At 33.9% G+C, this 24,171-nt stretch overlaps 4 protein-coding genes across 8 annotated transcripts; all 4 read right to left on the bottom strand.

Annotated features, from left to right (window-relative positions):
* Positions 1-686: 686 nt before the first annotated feature.
* On the bottom strand, positions 687-1,157 carry LOC132803092 (uncharacterized). Its single transcript, XM_060815330.1, has 2 exons — positions 1,138-1,157; positions 687-1,086 (listed from the first exon to the last, which is right to left on the bottom strand). The coding sequence occupies exons 1-2, from the start codon at positions 1,155-1,157 to the stop codon at positions 687-689; spliced, it is 420 nt and encodes a 139-aa protein (XP_060671313.1).
* A 3,218-nt stretch (positions 1,158-4,375) lies between these two features.
* Positions 4,376-12,222, bottom strand: LOC107422255 (FBD-associated F-box protein At5g27750; the record flags this gene model as incomplete). The annotated part of the gene is made up of 3 exons (XM_060815219.1): positions 11,996-12,222; positions 10,388-11,283; positions 4,376-4,386 (listed from the first exon to the last, which is right to left on the bottom strand). Coding segments are annotated over exons 2-3 (894 nt in total), but the record flags the coding sequence as incomplete, so codon positions are not given.
* Positions 12,223-14,208: 1,986 nt separating this feature from the next.
* On the bottom strand, positions 14,209-19,741 carry LOC107422256 (putative FBD-associated F-box protein At5g22720). 4 transcript variants are annotated; one of them, XM_060815967.1, is made up of 4 exons: positions 19,567-19,741; positions 15,205-15,798; positions 14,616-14,768; positions 14,209-14,507 (listed from the first exon to the last, which is right to left on the bottom strand). In XM_060815967.1, the coding sequence occupies exons 2-4, from the start codon at positions 15,784-15,786 to the stop codon at positions 14,331-14,333; spliced, it is 912 nt and encodes a 303-aa protein (XP_060671950.1). In that variant the 5' UTR covers positions 15,787-15,798; positions 19,567-19,741; the 3' UTR covers positions 14,209-14,330. The 4 variants fall into 4 exon arrangements, 3 of the variants coding, with proteins under 3 accessions (XP_060671950.1, XP_048333372.2, XP_060671949.1); XM_048477415.2 differs by lacking the exon at positions 19,567-19,741 and adding an exon at positions 16,689-16,835; XM_060815966.1 differs by lacking the exon at positions 19,567-19,741 and adding an exon at positions 16,689-16,823 and having other exon boundaries at positions 15,205-15,831.
* Positions 19,742-21,103: 1,362 nt separating this feature from the next.
* On the bottom strand, positions 21,104-24,113 carry LOC107422257 (putative F-box/LRR-repeat protein At3g28410). 2 transcript variants are annotated; one of them, XM_016031685.4, is made up of 3 exons: positions 23,894-24,113; positions 21,578-22,751; positions 21,104-21,468 (listed from the first exon to the last, which is right to left on the bottom strand). In XM_016031685.4, exons 2-3 carry the CDS (start codon positions 22,736-22,738, stop codon positions 21,277-21,279), a joined length of 1,353 nt encoding a protein of 450 aa, XP_015887171.1. In that variant the 5' UTR covers positions 22,739-22,751; positions 23,894-24,113; the 3' UTR covers positions 21,104-21,276. The 2 variants fall into 2 exon arrangements, with proteins under 2 accessions (XP_015887171.1, XP_015887170.1); XM_016031684.4 differs by having other exon boundaries at positions 23,990-24,097.
* Between the last annotated feature and the right edge of the window lie 58 nt (positions 24,114-24,171).

The following is a 24,171-nucleotide window of genomic DNA, read 5'->3' as shown; positions in this document are numbered from 1 at the left end:
CTCCTTCAAGTGACCTTTCTAGTTGGCTGGCGCGTGTAAGTGGTGGTTGGCTAAAAATGGACAAAATGGCGGTGACCCGGTTCGACGGTAAACGGGGTCGAAACGACCCAGTTCTGACCCACGGGTCTAAGGAGAGAATTTCTCGGGTTTTGGGGAAGAAATGGGTATTTTGGACTTTGTTTCCTGTTTGACACACTTACCTAGGCTTATATAAAGCCTTGAGTCACTAACAGATAAAAACTGGGGACTGGCTTGGACACTGATTTAAAACTTATGCTTAAAACTTCTCAGAACCATAACCTTTTATCCGTAACTCAGAATTTGGCATGCCGCCAGTCTATGAACTCGTATCGACCATGGTATCTCAGTCAAACAAAAAATATTGGCTATTGAAAAAGTCAACTTGAACCCATATATTGTTCACTTAGTCAAACTTGGTCAATTTGGTCAAACTTGTTTAATCATGTATATTTTTGGTACGGAGTGTTACAACCTATCCCCCTTAAAGAAATTTCGTCCATGAAATTCGTACTTTAGTTTTGGAAGAGGTAAGGGTACTGACTCCGCATTTGATCCTCTTGCTCCCAAGTCGCCCCTTCGACAATTTGGTTTCTCCAAAGAACCTTCACCAAAGCTATAGTCTTGTTGCAAACCCTTTTCTCTTCCCTTCCTAAAATCTGCACTGGCTACTCCTTATAAGACAAGTCATCCCTAAATTCAATCTCCGGTGTCTTTAACACATATGATGGGTCTGAGATATACTTGCAGAGCATGGAGATGTGAAAAACATCATGGACTCGAGAAAGCTCCTCCGATAAGTCAATCCTGTAAGCCACTAGACCTATCCTCTCTACTATCTCATACGGTCCAATGTAGCGAGGAGTTAACTTCCCTCGTTTTGCAAAACGTACTACACCTTTCCAAGGAGAGAGCCTTAAGAATACTCGATCGCTAACCTCAAACTTGAGATCCTTCCTACGCACATCCACATAGCTCTTTTGCCTGTCTTGTGTTGCTTTCAACTTGGCCCGTATAATATTGACCTTGTCCACTGTCGCCTGTACAATCCCAGGGCCTAGAAGTTTCCTTTCACACGTCTCATTCCAACATAATGGAGTTCAATATTGTCTCCCATACAACGCCTCATAAGGTGACATCTCAATGCTCGAGTGATAGCTATTGTTGTAGGTGAACTCTACTAAAGGTAGATACTCATTCCAATTCCCCTTGAACTATAGCACACATGACCTCATCATGTCCTCTAAGGTCTAAATAGTCCTCTCAGATTGTTCATCGGTCTGAGGGTGAAAAGCGGTACCCAAATTCAACTTGACACCAAGTTCATTCATTAATCTTCACCAAAATCTCGAAGTGAACCGTGGATTTCTGTCAGATATAATCAATATTGGCACTCCATGCAAGCTCACTATATGATTCATAAAGAGTTCCGCTAACTTTTGAGGAGAAAACTACTCACGAAAGGATAGGAAATGTGCAGACTTAGTGAGTCGATCCACGATCACCCAAATAACGTCATGCCTCTAAACTGTGGAAGGAAGCTTGAATACAGAATCCATCGTGATGCACTCCCATTTCCATTCTAGGATGGGTAAGGGCTGTAGAAGTCCAAAAGACTTTTGTCTCTCTACTTTCACTTATTGGCAAATGAAACACTTGGATACATAATCAGCAACTTCTCTTTTCATCCTTGCCCACCAATAATGCTTTTTCAAGGTATGGTACATCTTGATGCTACCAGGGTGCATGGCATACGCAGAACTATGCGCTTCATCCAGTACTTGCCTTTTCAGCTCTTCATTTGTGGGAACACAAAGCCTAGAACCAATCACCAATGCTCTATTGCCTCTAATAGTGAAATCTGACTTCCCCCTTGTTTAACTTTCCTTCTTATGCTCATTAAGTAAGGGACTTCAAATTGGACCTCAAAAATACAATCCATAAGTATTGGTCATAGTAAAAAGCTAGTAAAAAGTCCTCATGAAGTATGCATGCACAAATTAACACCCAACTGTGCAACTCAAAATCAAAGAAATAGTGCAATCATAATCCTTTAGCAATCTTATCCATCTCTTTTGCCTTAAGTTCAACTCCTTCTGAGTAAACAAATACTTAAAGCTCTTATGATCATTAAGGGTCCGACAAGTAACTCTATACAAGTAGTGCCTCCAAGCTTTCAATATAAAGATCATTGCAGCAAGCTCTAACCCATGAGTCAGATAATTCAGCTCATGCTTCTTCAACTGTCTAGAAGCATAAGTATCCTTCAACTGTCTAGATGCATAAGTATCAACTCATAACTTTCTAAAAGAAAATCCATCCATCAATTCAAAAAGAAAGCTTAGAACTTAAATCTAATTTCCTCAAACCAAATACTAGTGTCACAAAGTTAAAATGTAAATTATTCTCTTTACCTCCGATTACACTCCTGGTACTTGCAATTATAAGATCCATGTTTCTCATTGATTATTCAATTTCCTTAACCTCGACAAACATCTTTCTTTTAACCAAATTCATCAAAGTCATAAAACAAAGTTCCTTATATTTATTCCAATGGAGAGCTTTAGATTGCTTATAAAGCCTAAATGAAATCCTCAAGATTGTCAACACCAAGAAATATGAAGCCAAAAGATCAAGTCTGAGTCCTCTCATCATCTCAAATATCATTCTTGAAGATACCTCAAATTCTTCCAATTTCAAACAAACTCTAAGAATACATACCTCGAGCAATAAAGAAATTTAAATTTTAATTCTAATATCACAACCAAATACTATAGTTAGTTACTAGATTCTCAAACCATAAGAAAACATTCATTACTTGCTTATATTCTAGTTATGCCCCAAAAATCATATTCCTTAGGAGATTAAGTTATCATCAAGAATATCAACCACCTTAGATCCATAAAACATCATCGATATAAAACCCTCAACCTTCAAGAAAACAAAATATCAAAACCAAGATCTAAAATCATCATCCAAAAGCAGATGCTACAAAACCAACTTATGAAATTCACCGCTTAATTCTCAGCAAATTTTCCTACAAAAGATCACCAAAATGCCTAAATAAACTTTATATATACTAGATTCTAATATTAAGAACCTTAATTTACATGCAACGAAGATAACTACTCTTAAACACCTGACGAGGTTAAAAGAATCCTCTTATGGATGTGGAACTTTGCAGGTAACACCCCTAACGAACTTGAGTCATCTTGACTAGTGTAACATATTCACGAAAAACAAAAGAGCATGTGGTCCTTAAGTCAATAAAATATGTCCGTCACTACCAAGCATAGATAATGTATCTGTCACAACATCAGAGTGATCCTCCTAATTGATCATAGCATATACCTTACCTCTGGTAAGTTGTCATCCCTTCTAACCTCTGCCTTTGGCTGTGTACGAAGACCGTTGTCCTCATCCGGACATTGCATAGGATCCATGGAGCTGTCATAACCAACTGCTCCAAGTCTACAAGCTTACCTAACAGAATACTTAATAAACCCACTCCTCTCGAGTGATCAAGCCAGGCGCTCGACAAGATGCTCCAAATAAGTGGACGCATCTATACCACCAGTTATAGCATGCTGGCAACCACGTCTACCTCCTCGTGACATCAAGAAAAAGTTTTATATGATAGAATAAGCCAAAATATATTTAACAACCACAAAAGGGTAGGTATGGAAGGTAAAATACAGGATGAGTTGTACAGCAATGCACAACCTCAAAGAATTTAGAACCTAAAGCTCTGATACCAAGCTGATAGGACCCGCCCCAGGAACCTTTTCAGGATCCCACGGATGGCCCCACGTAGTGAAGTTCTACTGGACAATCCTTAGAGAATATTTAATGGAACCTCATCTTAAAACGTGGACAACAAACACAAGCGATAACAATAATATCTCAATATCCACAACAGCATAAAGTCTACAACCAACCTACTGTACTACAGGCCATAACTACACGCATAATTACCATAATCTCTATTGAGTCCCATATTTAAAATCAGAGCATTCTAAGAGTATCAACAAAGTCCAGGAGTACAAATAAGTAATAAATAAATCCAAAAGATAACAGTAGATAAAGAAGAGATAAATACGGCTGCCGTCGTGGAAGAAATAAAACGATAAGTTGTACGCGAGGTAGACTGCTACTAGCTGCTTAGGCCTAGGGAAACGAATTTAAAACGATAAAACATGAGATAAAGAAATCTCAGTGAGTGGCATAGTATAATAGAAAAATAATGATTTATTTCTGAAAAATCTTTCTCTCAAGACCTCTCATTCCACTCGTTTGAAAAGTTTCCAGTTTAAAAATCATTTCACAAAACCCAAACTTGTATCCCAATTAATATCATAAAAACCGATGCTCAAAAATATAAATGAACGATCATTGTAATATTATGAAATGTTTCAAACCAAGATATAAACATTTGAGCATAAAATATAATAAATACAGTTCCACCAAATAAATATGAAAATGCAGAAATCACCACAATATTTGTAAATCAACAATATATACAAACATATACAATGTACCATACGATGTACCAATCTGCAAACCGTGGGATACATCCACCTCATGACCCTCAATATATGAACGATGTCGTGGAAATAATAAATAACCGTCGGGATGTACCCAACCTCACGGTCCCTGGCATTAATAAATCGTTGGATGATACCTACCTCACGGCACTGTGGTAATAATAATAAACCGTCGGATAAACCCGACCTCGCAGTCCGTGGTAATAATAGATAACCATTAGATGAAACCAACCTCACGGCACCGTGGTAAACCTAACACGCTGTAATATAATACTGAACCAAACTTTGGTACTATGCGGTACGTCAATTTAAAATAACCGATACAGTACCCTACCGTATCATAAATCATAATTTAATATTCACGCTCAACCGCTTCTCTAAATATTTCAAAAAAAAAACTTCAAATCATTATTTCTTACTAAAATAAGAAAATACCATAGTGAAATATATTCACCATAAACCGATTTTAAGCATCTAAAAATTTCTAAAATATTTGAACATACTTAAAATCATATAATTTTCAATATGCCTTCTCAAATCGATTAATTTCCAAAGTGATTTAAAACCTCAATTCAAATACCACAAGTTCATTCATGAACTAATTACAATTGCCAAACGTTTAAAATATTGACAAAAGTCATATAAAATGATAACACATATATGTAAAAGCAGATCCTCATGCATCCATAAAATAAACATTCAAATCAAACAACAGATATAAGTAGAATACTCAAATCACATATATATACTATACTATATACCCAAAACATTTTAAAACTAATAACCACTCACAGTACTGTAGATGCTCATGTCTGCTTCTCTACAGGATCGCCTCCAGACTCAACTCGAGTGCCTGTAATATAATAAAATATTCCTCAAGCTCCAAATGTAACAGCCCAGACCACCCGCGTTTGATATTGTCCTCTTTGGGTCTAGGGAATCCTCTTACAACCAAGCCCTCAAGGTTTTGTCAAAACGCGTCGTACGGGAAAGATATCCTCACCACCTTATAAGGCGCACTTCGTTCCCCTTTCCAACCGATGTGAGACTTCACAATCCTCCCTCTTTGGGACCCAGCATCCTCGCTGGCACACTAATCCGGGTACTGGCTCTGATACCATCTGTAACAGCCCAATCCACCTGCATGCGATATTGTCCGCTTTGGACCCAGTTCGCACAGTTTTAAAAGGCCTCTCAAGGGATAGGTATCCACACCCACTTATAAGGAGTGTTTCGTTCCCCTTTCCAAGCCCCAAGGGGAATGGATTGTAAAGTCCCACATCAGTTGGAAAGGGGAACGAAACACTCCTTATAAGTGGGTGTGGATACCTTTCCCTTGAGAGGCCTTTTAAAACCGTATGGGCTGCGCCCAAAGCAGACAATATCTCATGATGGTGGACTGAGCTGTTACACCAAACGACTAAACTAAAGACACTTGTATAATCCAAATGTCTTAAAATAATTTACAGTACTACAAAATTGCATAAATTGGACACCGGATAGTCCAATTATACCGCGTGTCCTTAGGACTCGGTATCCAAAATTAAGGATTTTCACCCGAAGCCTAATATTTCAAAATCGAACCACCTAATGGGTCCTAATAATATCCAATTTCACTAATTTAACTCCAATTTTAACTAATTTGACCAATTTTATCAGTCCCCAACTTATCCGAAAATTAACTAATTGATCCAAAAATGGAAAAATTATCAAACGACCTCCAAAATTCATAAACTTTATATTGATGGAAAGCCCAAGAGACAAGGAACTCATCAGTATGCTCACCTTGGTCCAAAGTTTCCTCCGGTGGCCGGAAAACACTGTTGAAGCATCGGCCGAACTTCGCATTGTTGGATCTTTCAAATGGTGAGGAATCTGGACAAAATAACCCTGAAAATGAGTTTAGAGGGGTCAAAAATAGTGGAAAAAGTGTATGGGTTGGCCTGAAACGGCCGAGAAATGAGAAAATCTGGTGACCCACCTCGCCGGCCAATGCGAACTTCGCCGCCCCGATCTGAGCACGTCCGGCCACTTCTTGCCGTGAAATTTCACAGCTGAGCTTGCCTTCAAGTGACCTTTCTAGTTGGCTGGTGCGTGTAAGTGGTGATTGGCAGAAAATGGGCAAAACGGTGGTGATCCGGTTCGACGGTAAACGGGTCAAAACGGCCCAATTACCCACGGGTCTGAGGAGAGAATTTCTTGGGTTTTGGGGAAGAAATGGGTATTTTGGGCTTTGTTTCCTATTTGACATGCTTACCTAGGCTTATATAAAGCCTTGGATCACTAACAGACAAAAACTGGGGGACTAGCTTGGACACTGATTTAAAACTTATGCTTAAAACTTCTCAAAAATATAACTTTTTATCCGTAACTCAGAATTTGGCGTGCCGCAAGTCTATGAACTTGTATCGACGAGATCTACACCATGGTACCTCAGTCAAACCAAAAATATTGGCTATTGAAAAATTCAACTTGAACCCATATATTATTCACTTGGTCAAACTTGGTCAAACTTATTTAATCATGTATATTTTTGGTACGGCGTGTTACAAGAAGTGTTATGAAAAGTTCTAGTTGCTGAAAATTGGCATCTGTAGCGAGGAAGAGAGAGAGAGAGAGAGAGAGAGAGAGAGAGAGAGAAACCAAAATATCTTCCACTGTCGACGTCGATGCTCGCTGAAATCCAATATTATCGTTGATATTTTGTTAAAGTCATCGATTTTTTCTTCATTGGACTTATGAGACCATGGTTTGAGAGAAAGAGGATTGTCATCATGGCTATCAGATACCTTCCATAATATGTAGCCCACCTTTCTTTTTAATGAAAATTTTTATTGTCCTTCAATAAATAAATAAATAAAATAAATATTCTTTCCTTCGAGAAGTTATAATTTATATAATTAGTTTAAAAGTTCATTAAAAAAAAAAACTAATATAAAAATCTTCAATAATGTTGTAGGGTACTAAATTGTTTTATATCAAATGATAAGGTTATTGCAAAATAAAAAAAAAATGGATGATATGGTACACGATATACCAACATTTTATTTGCGTCCATTTAAAAGTAGAAAAACAATATATATTCTCAAATCATTTGGAAAAAGTTACTAAAAAATGTCTGTCATATATTAAAAGTCTAAAAAAAAGTTTTAAAAACTTCCCTCCAAAAATATTTTACAAGTAAAAGAGAAATTTGGTTATTAAAGGAGAAAATAGAATCCCCCCACCCCCCCCCCCCCCCCCCCAAAAAAAAACCAAAAAAAAAATGGAAAAGAAAAAAGAAATCATTGTTAAAAAAATAATAATTAGATGTTATATTGATATCCTTCCTCAAATTCAAACAAGTCATATAAAACAATAAAGAGCTATAATAGAAGATCATCTTATTTGTTAATCTATTTTATAAAATCCACTAAATTCTTTGATATAACTAGTGTTTAAGTTAGAACCTTGGTTATGTTTAAGTAATTGTTGATGTGAAGTCCCACATCGGTTGGAAAGGGAAACGAAACACGCCTTATAAGGCGGTGTGGATATCTTTCCCTTGAAATGCATTTTGACAAAACCTTGAGGGCTGGGTTGTAAGAGGATTCTCCAGTCCCAAAGAAGAAAATATCTCATGCGGGTGGTCTAAACTGTTACAGATGGTATTAGAATCAGTATCTGGATCGGTGTGCCAACAAGGACGCTGGGGGGAACGAAGCACGCCTTATAAGATGGTGTGCCTTATAAGGTGGTGTGGATAGATAGGTGTGCCAAGGAGGACGCTGGGGGGAACGAAGCACGTCTTATAAGGTGGTGTGCTTTATAAGGTGGTGTGGATACCTTTTCTTTGAGATGCGTTTTGACAAAATCTTGAGGGCTGGGTTGTAAAAGGATTCCCAAGCCCAAAGATGCTGGGGGGAACGAAGCACGCCTTACAAGGTGGTGTACCTTATAAGGTGGTGTGGATAGATCGGTGTGCCAGCAAGGACGCTGGGGGAATGAAACACGCCTTATAAGGTGATGTGCCTTATAAGGTGGTGTGGATACCTATTCTTTTAGACGCGTTTTGACAAAACCTTGAGGGCTGGATTGTAAGAGGATTCCTCAGACCCAAAGAGAACAATATCTCATGCGGGATTGTAAGAGGATTACCCAGACCCAAAGAGGACAATATCTCATACGGATGGTCTGTGCTGTTACAGTTGGTATTAATTTTAATGTCCAAATAAAAGTCTCACTTTGAACCAAAATTGCAACTCAACCCTCTTAATGTGTGTGGAAAATTCATATTATACCACTTGATATTCAAAGGTAAGAATTATAAAGGTATATATACTATTCGATTATTAAAATGAAATCAATGAACTGTAGCAATAAAAAAAATGAAATATCAAGGATTTTTTTTTTTTTCTTTGGTAACTAACAATGATTAATGAAATTAAAACATATGGAATCAGAATGTAAATGAATAGAGAGAATAAATGTAGAATTGCACTTTGAAACCTTGCAAGATAATTATAAACTTTCTAATCTCTACTTTTAAGAAGAACATTTTAGCTATACCCATTGGGAGCTACCATTAATGATAAGAATAATCTGTAAATGGACGCTACACTGTTAAAAAGTCAAATGCACGGTTTGAGAGGCTGCGCTCATGCAAAAGAGATTTGGAAGCTTACTAGCTTTTTATAGGTCATTCCCGAGCTTTATTGGAGACAACTCCTTGGAACTTTTTTCATTTGGTGTTCCCAGAATTTTTTGGGGGGATCAGCTATCTCATCAGATTATTAAGCACATCTTTTGGACAATTTGGGCTTCGAAAGAACGGTATTTTACATGGTACTCTTCCTCACTCACCTCAGCAGTTAGTTTATTCAGCTTTTCTTCATTACTAGAACTTTTGGATCATGTTAGATGGTGCTATGATTGAGTGGAACAAGTCTAAAGTATTTAGTTTTGTTTCTTCTGATTAATGAGTGTTATTCTCTTCTATAAAAAATAAAAATAAATAAATAAATAAATAAAATAAATAAATAATAATACTTTTATAAAGAACAAAAAGGAATATTCTCTTAGGGTTTTGAAATTAGTCCAAATTTTTGTAACATTTGTAAATCATAGGTAGCAAACCTCAAAAATTAAAAAAAAAACAAAAAAAAACAAAAAAAAACAAAAAAGAAAAAAAGAAAAAAAATATTGTACACAAGTCATAAATTCAAATGAAACAGAGTGAAACTAAAACAACCAAGCTCAAAAATTAAAACCTTACAAATACAGTTCAAACATAAGACCAACAATAAGAAGGTTTTTCTTGTACTTCAATAGTCTCAAGAGAAGGTGCGCACCAAACTAGAAAATCATGCAATTTTGAATTTCTCTTGTGATCACGGTATACGGTCGCATAGAGATGCTTCAGATTAGGCAATGGAGGAGACAATCTATTTCTTATATCTTCTGGAAAAATCATATCCTACAAAAGTTAACCATAACAACTTTGTATCATTAATCATTAACTTTCTACTTGGAAATTGTGAAAATGAAAAAAATAAAATAAACAAACTAAGCAATTATAAATACCAGTTCGCGGAGCGACAGGAACATCTTCTTCAAGCCTCGGAGATTTGAAAGAAAATGTACAAAATCAAAATACGAAGTTGATTCATAGAAACAAAGTTGTAAATTGGCTTGGGAAAGGTTGGGGGCCTCGATGGAAGGGGTTGACATACAACAAGGTACTACTTTTAAGTGTAAGTAAACTAAATTTGGTGTTCTAACTGTGGTCTTTTTGGTGCACCTAGAATGACAAAAAGATAAATATTTCAGGCAATGACTATGGATACTCAGATTTTTTACCTTATCGAAATAATCTAAAGTTAATCTCTCAAGGACGGCAAGCCGAGAAATTAGACATTCAAACCCCTGATCAGTAAACTCCACGGATGATAATGTGAGATTTTTAAGTGTTTTAGCAGGAAAATCTAGGGAGCTTAGATCCAAACCATGATGATTAATTACTTTCAGGCTGACTAAACACAAATCCTCAATAATAGGACATCCAGAAATAAGATTTTCAAGTGACTTATAATCAGATACCACACGGATCAATGAAAGATGTTTCAAAGTGGGAAACTTTGAAAGAAAAGGGGCCTCCAGCTTCAAATTTCTTAACTCAAGCTGAGTTAGTGAACTTAAGGTTGAAAGTGAAGTGGACTCAAAATTCAAAGCACAAAACTTCAGTTGAGTTAATGAACTTGCAGTATAAACAACCTGAGGAATACGGTAACCCTCCACATCAAGATCTAACTCCTTCACTTTACTTTGAATAGCAGATCTCACCCAACTGTCTACTTGTCGAGCAGCATTCCTTCCGAGGATATAATAGTCAAGCTTAAAACTTATTAGGAATGTATCTCGTTGCATGTACCGCTTTCGAAATCTTAAACAGTTTTTCACGAAATTTAGGAACATGCTTGATCTATTCACGTCCTTGGTGAAAGTAACATCATTGAATTGACAATCGAAATATAAGAAAGGAGTAGAAACCCACATCCGTCTCCAGCGCCTTGAAACACCACTCATTCTAACAAGATGAATGGTAGGAAGGAATGAGAAAATATAATGTATGAGAGAATCAGGTAATTGTGATATTCGATCTTCAGCCATGATGGTGGGCTCATTTTGTACTTTTTCTCCATGGTTTCTCTTTACTCTTTTTCTTGCCATGGTTATAACAATCCTGAGAAGATTAGATTGTCCACTTGTTTATCAGAATATCTATATGGATATAACACATTTTACTGTTGGAAGCAAAGTCAATCAATCACACTGGCTTACAAAGTTATCAAAATGATTATCCAGGGCTTTTTAAAGGCTAAGGAACACAAAGTATATAAACAGAAACACTCAAATATTTTGTGCAAAACTCCAGACCACTACAAAAAATATTTTTTGAAATGCAAAAGGACTGGTTTGGTGCATAACTAGATTTGAAAAACTGAAGTCGATAATATAAAACATTTAGATGAAACGTGCAAAAAATAAATTATAACTGAAAAATCAAACTGTTTTATACACCAACATGCCCAAAAAAAAAATAATAATAATAATAATACGAAAACAATAAAGAAGCTCATAAACTGCCATTCAAACCCAAAACTCAAATCATTTATTATCAACAAAACAAACAGAACAAAAATTTAAGATGCTCAGCGTCACCGAGCTGCCTAATAAGATTCAAATTATCAAATGCTCCAAAAGGAATTCAAACCCAAAACTCAAAACATTATTTATATCAACAAACAACCACAATAAAAAATGAAGATTATCACTGACCAAATGCCCAAAATAAATAATTCGAATGGTTTATATATATATATATATATATATATATCAAATTGTTCCCAAATGGTTTATATATATCACAATCACAAAAAAAAAAACTCACTGACCTGTATTAACAGCCCGGCTGGGGAATCGCACAACGAAACTAAAAAACTGAAATTGAGAGCCAAAGAGAGAGAGTGAGAGTGAGATCAGAAAGAAAACTTAGTCCTTTGAGAGTGAGAGTGAGAGTGAAATCAGAAAGAAAACTCAGTCCTTTGGCTTAGGAACAAAGAGAACGCAGAGATATATAGAAAATGCTTTATCAGGAGATCAACGACTTTTCATTTTTTATTATTCCTTTTTTTTCTTTTCTGTTTTTTTTTCTTTTTTATCTCCCATTAACGTGTCAACGACACAATGGATGATTGATGAAATTTGGCGAGGGCAAGAAGCGTCACTCCATTAACGTGTCAACGATACAATGGATATATTTTTTTGTTGAATATTACAAATCATTCCAAATTTTTTATTTTTATTACTCGAACATTATGCTCCCATGTAATAAATAGTAATGCTCAACTATTAATATTTTTTATTATTTAAATATATAATATATTTTTAAAAATATTTTATTATTATTATTATCAATTTTAATAATAGGGAAATGAGGATCCCTGTTCCAGTAAAAATATATATATATATATATATATATATATATGAGATAGGTATGGGAGTATTTTTAGGGGCTCGACCAGGGTATAGAGGATGCCACCCCTGCCCCTACCTACCTAATTGTGATCCGATCTTTAGATTCCTTCATCTCTATCATAGTCCCACCTTATTACTTATTTATTAAAATTATGGCAGGGTGGAAAGTAGGAGCATTTATCGGTTTGAAACTAATTTATTTTGGCAATAATCAATCTAATTTACCTACTAATCCGTTTGTGAATTTTCAATTAAATCCAAACCGATTTTAATATCATAAATTTGATAAATATTTTGTTTGGATTGGATTGAATAATTAGTTTTAGATATAACTAATAAATTTTTGGGTTTTAGAATTTTAAAAACTAATTAGTTAAAATTTTGGCTTTTGATATTTTTTACTTGTATAAAAATAGCCAAAATTTTTATTAAAATCTTCGTAACTTTTGAAAAATTAAAAATATTTATTTTTTTCAACAAGATAAATAAAATAAAATTGGTTAATATAATATTTCAATTATAACTAATTTTTTTAATTAAAAAATGCAAACCAAGATGAATGGCAAACAGAACAAAAAAAAAAAAAAAAACACAATAATTTACTAATCATTTTTGAATATATATTTTTTGAATTTATATTTTAATCGGTTTGATTTGTATAGGTTTTATTTTCTTTTTTTATTCCGCTCTTATAATTGGTCTAAACCAATTTAATTTATCGACTTTGAATTTTTAAAATCAATTTAATTTAATATAAATTAACCAAACTAAATAAATTGGATTGAATTAAATTGGTTAAATTGATCAGTTAATCGCTTTTTTTCACATCTATAACAGAGAGTTTCCAAATCAAGACGGAATCCCCATTGCTTGTTCTGTTTCCCCCATTTAATTACTTTCTAATTTTAATTTTTTTCAAAAAAATTATTTTTTTAAAATAACATATATATATATATAACTTGTAAATCCATTTTCGAAAAAAAAAGGTATAAAAAATTAAAAGTAAAAAAATTTTGCCCCTTTTTTGCCGCCATCCGATTGAATGAGGATTTCCCATCCCAGTCCATTAGAGGCAGGGTGCATACTGTTTGACAGTTTAAATGAAATCAATGATAAAAATGATATTGAAAGATGAAATCAACATTTTAATTAAAAAAAAAAAAAACTGATTTATTATGTTTTCGAATAAGCATAAATATAAAATAACAAAATAAATTCACTCTTTACGGTGCCTCCCAACAAATTTTAATTCTTTTATATTTTCATATACTTTGCAACCGAATATGACAAATAATTTTCAAATTAAAACTTTATCACTTAATTTTTTTCTTTGATGCTTATTAAATGTATTAAATAACCTGTTTTTTCAGTCAACACTACAATTGCAGAAAGCAAGATTTCAACCAGGCCAAAATTTAAATCAGGATGTATTCTTAATGGTTTTAACGAATACAGTAACCATGTTCATTAGATAATCAGTATTTTTCTGATTTCTAGTTTTAAAGGAACAAGCCAAGGTTCTCTTGGCGTTTCTGAATTTTGTCCATGACAAACAAGAAAAGAAAGAAAAAGATAAGAAATCCTTGAATGAAACTGAGCCAAACTAGAAGGTAGTAAACCCCAATTGAAATTACCCAAAGAAAAATGAAACAATGCTTAAGTGAGCTCCAAAATTACAACCTTTACAAATGCACAACCTTTACAAATGTAGTTTTTAAGTATAAAAATCAGCTTTTAAAAAGACCCTAATACTTACAATAAAATTTTACCATTTATTTTGAGAGTCTCTACAGAAGGGGCACACCAAACCAAAAAATCCAGCAGTTCTGAATTTTTCTTGTGCTCATCGTATAAGGAAGCTTCAAGATGCTTCAAATTAGGCAAGGGAGGAGACGATGTATTTCTTATATCTTCTGGAAAAATTATATCCTACAAAATTTAACCACAATAAATTTGTATCATCAGTAATCAACCTTGTATTTAGAAATTGTAAAAATAAAACAAACAGAACTAAACAAAGCAAGCAATTATAAATACCTCTTCCCAGAAAGTAGACAGCTTCATCTTCTTCAAGCCGTGGAGCTTTGCAAGAAAATGTAAAAGATCAAAACATGAAGCTGATCCATAGCCACCATCTGTAAGACTTAAATTGGCTTGGAAAAGGTTGGGAGCCTCAATTGAAATGATCGACTGGACATCACATCTCAAGTATAAGTAAACTAAGTTTGGTGTTACAATCGTGGCATTTATGGTATCTCCATATGCATCAAAGGATAAATATTTCAGGCTATGACTATGGATACTAATATTTACTTCATGGAAACAAGTTAAAGTAAATCTCTCAAGCAGAGGAAGCCCAGAAATCAAACATTCCAACCGCTGAACATTCCACTTTACAGAAAATAATGAGAGATTTTTTAAGTGTTTTAGCAGGAAAATCTATGTTGCTTATATCCAACAAATCGCATCCATATTCATGCACAGGATGAATGTCATTTAGGGCTCGTAAATGCAAGTCCTCAATAATAAGACATCCAGAAATAAGATTTTGAAACGACTCATAATTAGATTCCACATAGCTCAATGAAAGAACTTTCAAAGAGGGAAACTTTGAAAGAAAAGGGACCTCCAGCTTCAAAGCTCTTAATTTAAGCTGAGTTAATGAACTTGAGGTTGAAAGTGAAGCGACCTCAAACCCCAAAGCATGAAACCTCAGTTGCGTCAATGAATTTGCGGTAAAAACAAACTGAGGAATACAGTACTCTCCCACTTGAAGATCTAACTCCTTCACTCTGCTTTGAATGGCAAACCTCACCCAATTATCTACTTCTTGAGCAGCATGGTGTCCAAGTTTATCATACGTGTGAAGCTTAAAACTTGTTATGAATGTATCTGGTTGCATGTACAGCTTTCGACATCTCAAACAGTTTCCCACAAATTTTAGGAACATACTTGATCTATTTACCTTCTCAGTGAAAGTAACATCATCGAAATGACAATCAAAATATAAAAAGGGAGTAGAAACCCACATCCGTCTCCAACGCCTTGAAACACGACTCATTCTAACAAGATGAATGGTAGGAAGGAATGAGAAAATATAATATATGACAGAATCAGGTAATTGTGATATTCGGTCTTCGGCCATGATGTCGGGCTCATTTTGTACCCCTTTTTCTCCACAGTTTCTCTTTACTCTTTTTGTTGCCATGGTTATAAAATCCTGAGAAGATTGTCCACTTCTTTATCAGAATGTCTATATGTATATAACATATTTTACTGTTAGAAGCAAACTCAATCAATCACACAGGTTATGATATAAGTTATCAAAATGATTCTCCAGGGTTTTCTTAAAGGCTAAGGAAAGAAAGTGTATAAACAGAATCACTTGAATATTTTGTGCAAAATTGAAGAGCTCTATTTTGAAATGTATAAAATTGGTCAGTTGCATTAATAGATTTGAAAAATGAAGTCAACAGACATAGACACCTTCATATATAACATGTTGGTGATTATATGAAGTGATACTGATATTAAAATTTTGTTTAAAAAATCCAATTTTTTCATATATCCATAACGGGTATCAGTTTTTTTCTTTTTCTTCTTTTTTCTTTTTCTTTTTTGTGTATAAATACTTTGTACGGGTGAAGAATATGGTACAAAAAAGGAGCAAAATAAAAAGGCAAAAGAAATGGACTGTTTCAGAATGAGGGTATGAAATGGGATTTTGAAGAAATTTCCATTGCACAAACTCAGAGATGAAAATATCTAGCAGAAATTTCAAATTGAAAAACCAAAATCCAGCAAGAAACAACAGTTCTAACATGAAATATCCAAAAATAAATTATAACTGAAAAATTAAACTGTTTTATTATACATCAACATCCCCCTAAAAAAAAAAAAAAAAATTTCAAGAAGCTCACAAACTGCCTAAAGATTCAATTTCTCAAAAGGAATAAAAACCCAAATCTCAGAATACTTATATCAGCAAACAGAAACAAAAATTGAAGATTCTCACCGACCAAATACCCAAAATAAGAAAGTCAAACCGATAAATACTTAACATCAACAAGAAAAACAAAACAAAAACAAAAATAGAAGAAGCTGACTAACCTCTACAACAACCCAATTGAGGAATCGCACAGCGAAACTAAAGACTGAAATCGAGAGCGAGAGTGCGACTAGAAAGAAAACCAGTTTTTCGGGTTTCCAAACATCGAAGTAAAATATATGTATATATATATACACACACACACGTGCGTGTATATATATATATATATAGATATAGATATATGCGCTTCAGAAATGAGGACGACTATCGACCAAAAACGGTGTCGTTTAGATAGGAATTATTTTAGTAATATTAAATAGCAATATTCTTACAACAATAATTTTTCTTTTTTCTTTTTTTTTTTTCGGTTACCAAATGGACGTGTATTAAACCAAAACCCAAACAAAGCTTACACCAGCTTACAAAAGGTGATGTGGTTTAAAAACCACGCTCCTGGGAAACAAAAGACAGAAAAACATTAGGAAAAATATCCGTAGACAAAGAACCAGTAACACCATTCCTAATACACCAATTACAGACAAAATCAGCTAAAATATTTGAACTCCTAGGAGACCAGCAGAAGATTACTTCTTGAAACCTATTCTTCAACTGAAAGATGTCGTTGATTACTCCATCCACCAGCCATTGCGGTATCTTGCAAGTCATTATTATTCAAACTGAAAATGATTCTCCTAGCATCAGATACACACCATATGTTAAGACCAACCCTCCTCCTTTTCTTTTATCAGCCCTTGATTAATACCAAAAGCTTCAGCTAACTCTGGAAAGTCTGAATGAAAAGGAATGGCCCATATTTTTAAGATTTCTCCTTCAGAATTTCTGGCAACAATGCCAACCATACTTCCACCATCCTTTATTGCTGCGTCTGTATTAATTCTGATGAACTGCGAAGGAGCTTTGTGTCAAGTCAAGTTGTTACCAAAGAGAATTGCCTTCGCTTCTTTGACTCTGAGGTTCAACAAGTCCATTGTGTTCTCTAAAGAGAATTTTTTGTTTTCAAACCGGAAGCTGTTTCTAATCTTCCATAACTGATCCAGAATGAGAGCTTCATATAAGAAAAAAATTCTCCTTGTCATTCTGATGGACCGGCAGCACCCCAGCCGGCTCTGCAAGGATGCTTACCTTCTCTTCTAAGGAAGAGTCAATGAAATCATCCCATCTAATACTCCATGGCATCGAGAACCACATCGCTCTGGAAAACTTGGCAGTGGAAGAAGAGATGATTTTCGGATTCCATACAGTTGCACCCATGCACACACGTTGCCACATCTACCGTTATGTTCCGAGAGAGCAGGTTTCCAACGGTGGGGAGACCATGATTTGCTAACTTCCAGAGAAAGAACTTTATTCTTTCATGTAAAATTGATGTCCACAAATGTTTCCATCATGATGATTCCGAGAAATCTTTCCAGAAACCAAAAGCTTGCAGGCAGATTTCACAGACGATCTACCGTTATTGTTGCCCACCCATATTATCTTGTCTTCCAGGTTCCTGTTGGTACTTGGAATCTTACTGATGTTGGCCACTGTGTTGCTGTCAAACAAAAGCTGTACCTTCTCCAAATTCCACTCACCGTTTGAAAGTCTCAAGGAATCAAACATTTCACAAAAAATACTACTTGTATTAGAGGACTTGGTTTAAAATTTGAAATGTAGGGAATCCATGGATCTTCCCAAATACTAATTTTGTCCCCTCTACCAACTCTGTAACAAAGGCCATTAAGAATAAGTTTCCTAGCTTGGAGAATGCTATACCAAGTCCAAGACGAGTGCTTCTTTCTGTTGCACCGCAAGAAGGTTCTTCCAGCAAAATATTTGGATTTCAAGGCTTGTACCCACAATCTACCAGATTCTGTAGTTAGATGCGAGCTCAATTTGCTTAGGAGGGCAAGATTCATGTCCTTAAGTCTTCTTAGGCCTAAACCTCCAGCATATTTCGGCCTAAACATTTTTACCCACGAAATCGGCATAAGCCTTTTGCCCGGCCTGCCTCCACTCCAAATGAACCTACTGGCTTTGCTCTCTATTTCCTTGCACCAGCTCTCCGGAAATTTAAAAGCAGACATGGCATAAAAGGGAATAGCACTAACTACCGATTTTGTTAAAGTTACTTTCCCAATGGCATAAAAGGCAATAGCACTAACTACTGATTTTGTTAAAGTTACTTTTCCCGCTTGGGAAAGTAACTTTACTCTTCAACTCCTCATATTCTTACACAATAATTTTGTGACCAAACGATCAGTAATTTAATATAATTTTTCTTAGCTTTAAATTTGAAAGTAATATCAGAATGTTAGTCATCTAACACAATCTTTAAAACCAAAAATAAATTAATAAATAAACTATAACGATATAGAAAACAACGTATATGTATTAATCATTTTTTAAGAAATTAATCAGAACTTTGTGATATAATTAGTGTTTCACTTTTTCACTCACCATTTTTTTTCTTTTTTTGGGGTGTGTGCAAGGAACTTGTGTTTTACTTGGGATTTATAAGGAGATCATATTTCCAAAACCGCTTTTTTTTTCTTTTTTTTTTCTTTTTTTTTGTGCATATTGTTGATATATATATATATATATATGTATGTATGTATGTATGTATGTACGTATGTGTATGTATACCTCTAAAAGAAATTTATAACTTAAAACTCAAACTATTTAATATATCAACAAAGAACAAAAACAAAAACAAAATTTTAAAGAAGCTCACTTAACTGATCAAATTATCAAAATTGTCAAAAGAAATTCAAACACAAAACTCGAATTATTTATATCAACAAACAGAACAAGAAATTGAAGATGTTCACTAACCTGCCTTAAGATTCAAATTTATCAAAATTTCAAAATAAATTCAAACCCAAAAACTCAAATAATTTAAATTAACAAACAGAACAGAAATTGAAGAAGCTCACTGACCTGCCAAGATTCACAATATCAATGGCCTACTGAACCAACCTTCGCCAAACCGCCTCAGAAGAGAGAGAGAGAGAGAGAGAGAAACCTGATTCACTGAAAGAGAAGCCAATCTGATTGATGGTCATGATTGAGAGAGAGAGAGAGAGAGAGAGTGAATGAGTGATCATGGAGAGAAAAATGCCATTTTTTTGGCTTTCAGACAGGGAATGGAACTGAGTTATGCAACCTAACGGTGTCGTTTTATTTGAAGGTTTTTTTAAACACTATTAATATTAACAGTAGTTTAATATTATTTTTCTTCGCCCCTAATTTAAAAATAATATGAATATATTGGTCATCTAACATAATTGATAAAGCCAAAAAAATAAATTTAGTAAGAAAAAAAAGGGCCAAAAAATAAATTTTAAAAATATACTATAAAGTAGAGAAAATTATAGACATACTAAAAAAAAATAAAAAAATAAAAAAGGTCTTGTGATATAAATAGTGTTGCGTTTAGAAGCCATAAGAACAGCAAATTTCGTTGGCCAATTTTTTTTTTTTATTATTATTATTATCATCATTTCCATAATAGAATTAAAGGCGAGAAAAATGGAAAAAACAATCAGAAAAAGTAGTAAAAAAAAAAAAGAGAGAAAAATTATTGAAAAATAGATAAAAGATTGGATATTTACAATTTAGTACCTTTAGTTTTAAGAAATAATATTATTGGCCTTTTATTTTTAAAAATGTTGCATTTTAGGCTATTGGTTTGCCTTTTATTGAAATTTTATCCAATTGGAACTTTTAACTTTGTTTTTTAATTTTCTTTTGAAATTTACTTCTAAAAGAATCCAAACATCAATATCTTTTGAGAATTTACAATATGTGCAAGTCATATGGAACAGAGTTCGTGATTATAGTTTAGCCAAAAAAACAAAAAAAAAAAAAAAAAAAGGGGACATAATTGTAACAACTTGTAAATTAAAAGCCTAAATTGCAAATTTAAAAAAATCAGGGCTAAAAGCATAATAACTTCGATCTAAGAAATACAAAAATATAAATTTCGAAAAAGAAAATAAATAGGAGATAGCATGCAGTCATGCTATATCCACATTCTCCTAAATTTTTCCTTTAAATTGTTGTTAATAATTTAAACCTATCAGTGTGATTATAAAGAAGATGATGCAGAAATGGTCAAGCTCATTTAGTTTTGATTAAGAAAGCTTTACTAATTACAACACTTCCATATCAAGCTCTAAAATATATTAACAATTTTTCAGTCATCTTTATACGGTTTTAGACAATTGTTCAATACTCGTTATAAATGCAAGTGTATGAAAAGTGAATTTCTATAGTTCTTCAGAGTGCTTTCCAACAATTTTTTTTAATCTGTTTTATTTTATTCTCTTTTCATAATTAGCAAAAAAATAAAAAATTGCAAATAATTTTTCAATTAAAATTTGGCAATAATTTTACAGAATTATCACTCAGATATACTAATTGTGTTCAATAGTAATGGTATTGCCAAAAATCTGAGTTATAACACTGTTCTAGATAATGAATATTTTTCTAATTTCTATTTTTAAAAAGTACAAAAAGGAGGTTCCCTTAGGATTTTTGAATTTGGTCCCATATTTACAACATTTGGGAATCATCGGTAGCAAACAGAGTCAAATTAAAATAAGCAAGCTCGGAAAATTAAAACCTTACAAGTTACAAATATAGTTTTTAAGTACTAAACCAATAATAAGAAGATTTTCCCTGTATCATGAAAGTCTCTATGGAAGGTGCACACCAAACTAGAAAATCCTGCAAATCTGAGTTTTTCTTGCGGTCACCGTATATGATGGCATCGAGATGCTTCAGATTAGGCAAGGGAGGAGACAATGTATTTCTCATAGCTTCTGGAAAAATCATGTCCTACACAATTTAAGCACAACAACTTTGTATCATTAATCATCAATCTGGTACTCAGAAATTGAGAAAATGAAACAAAAACACATAAACAGACTAAGCAAACTATAAATACCTGTTCACAAAACATAGACAGCATCATCTTCTTCAAGCCGTGGAGATTTGAAAGAAAATGTACAAGATCAGCAGATTTATAGCTATACGAAAGTCTCAAATTGGCTTGGAAAAGGTTGGGGGCCTCAATGGAAATGACTGACATGCCAAAAGATCTTAGTTTCAAGTCCAAGTGAACTAAATTTGGCGTTCTAAAGGTAGCATTTAGGATATAAAAATATTCAGAAAAGGATAGATATTTCAGGCTATGACTATGGATACTAAGATTTTTCACTTTATAGCAATAATCTAGAGTAAATCTCTCAAGGAGGGGAAGCCCAGAAATTAGACTTTCCAACCCCTGATCACTGAACACCACGGATGATAATGAGAGATTTTTAAGTGCCTTAGCAGGAAAATCTATGAAGCTTATATCCAAATAATGATATTCAAGTAGTGGACAATTTATTTTTGTTAGTTGCTGTAAATGCAAATCCTCAATCATTGGGCAACCAGAAATCAGATTTTGAAGCGAGTTGTAATCAGATTCCACATCAACCAAACAAAGAACTTTCAAAGTGGGAAACATCGAATGACAAGGGGCCTCCAGCTTCAAATATCTCAACTCAAGCTGAGTTAATGAACTTAAGGTTGAAAGTGAAGGGACCTCAAACTTCAAACCATGAAACTTAAGTTGGGTTAATGAACTTTCAGTATAAATGGACTGAGGAATACAGTAATCTCGCACATGAAGATCTAATTCCTTCACTTTACTTTCAATAGCAAACCTCACCCAACCATCTACCCTTCGAACATCAGTGCGCCTGAGTTTGAAATATGAGTGATGGAGCTTAAAACTTGTTATGAACATATCTGCTTGCATGAATTGCTTGCGATGTCTCAAATAGTTGCCCACAAACTTTAGGAACATGTTTCCTTTCTTTACCTTCCTGATGAAAACAACATCATTGGATTCGTCAAAATATAAAAAGGGAGTAGAAACCCACATCCTTCTCCAGCGTCTTGAAAGACTACTCATTTGAACAAGATGAACGGTGGGAATGAATGAGAAAATATAATGTATAACAGGATCAGGTAACTGAGAGATTCGATCTTCAGCCATGATGTTGGGCTCATTTTCCACCTTTGTTCCACGGTTTCTCTTTACTCTTTTTGTTTCCATGGTTAAAAAAATCCTGAGAAGATTGTCACTTCTTTATCAGAACGTCAATATGTACAATAACACATTTTACTATTGGAAGCGAACTGTATCAATTACAACGTTTATTATAAAATTATCAAAAAATTCTCCATGGTCTTTTTCAAAGAGTAAGGGAACGAAGTATATGAACAGAAACACTCAAATACTATGTACAAAATCTGAGACCACTCCTTCTGATATAAAAAAAGACTGGTCTGATTGCACACATAGATTTCAAAAATGAAGCAGATATACATAAACATATAACATTTTGGTGATTTTGAAAAGTGATACTGATTTTAAAATTTTATTTATAAAATATACAACCTTGTTTTTTTTTTTTAATATACTTCCAAAGGGAATTGGTTGTCATTGGATTTTAAGTACTAGTTTTATGGGTAAAGAATATGAAACAAAAAGGGGCAAAATAACAAGGAAAAAGGAATTGTGGAAAGGTTAGATAGATGGACTCTGTTTAGAATGAGGGTATGGAATGGGGTTTTAAAGAAATTGCCCGTGTCAAAATAGGCAAAAAGGAATTCATAACTGAAAACTCAAAACTGTTTTTATATATCAACCCAAAATAAAAAAATAAAAAAATAAAAAAATAAAAATGAAGAAGGAAAACTTAAAGAAGCTAACTAGCTGCCTAAGAATCAAATTCTCAAATTCTCAAAAGAAATTCAAACACAAAAGTCAAATTATTCATACCAACAGACAAAAAGAACACAAATTTAAGGCTCACTGACCTATCTAAGATTCACGTAATGAAATGACCCAAAAAGTGATTCAAACCCAAAACTCAAAATATTTATAGCAACAAAAAGTGAAGAAGCTTATTGACCAGATGACCAAAATAAATTCAAACCCAAAACCCAGGTTATTTACATCAACAACAAGATCAAAAATTGAAGATGCTAACTGACCTGCCTAAGATTGAAAATATCAAATACCCAAAAAGGAATTCAAACCCAGAATGATTTATATTATATCAACAAACAGAACAAAAAATTGAAGATATTCAACTTACCAAGTCTAAGGTTTCAAGTTACCCAAAATAAATTCAAACCCAAAACTCAAAATAACTTATATCAACAAGCAAACAGAACAGAACAAAAATTGAAGAAGCTTACTGACCTGCAGAAGATTCCAATGATCGAATGCCGAAAAGACCCAAAATCAAGAATAATTTACATCAACAAACAAACAGAGAAAAAAATTGAAGCACCTCACCGATTTTCCATGATTGAGGAAACTAAATAGTGAAAGATAAGTAATTGGCCGCCATGACTGAGAGCCACAGAGAAAGAGAGAGAGAGAGAATGATCGTGAAAAAGTAGAAAGAAAATTACTAATCTTTTTACGAACACAACACAAAGCCATTAAAATGCGTTTTCACAAGGCCGCCATTTTCC

Source organism: Ziziphus jujuba, chromosome 3 (genome assembly GCF_031755915.1).
Source record: "Ziziphus jujuba cultivar Dongzao chromosome 3, ASM3175591v1".
NCBI classification, from domain to species: Eukaryota; Viridiplantae; Streptophyta; class Magnoliopsida; order Rosales; family Rhamnaceae; genus Ziziphus; species Ziziphus jujuba.
The sequence above is the reverse complement of the archived record's forward strand: the minus strand, read 5'-3'. Positions and strand labels throughout refer to the sequence as shown.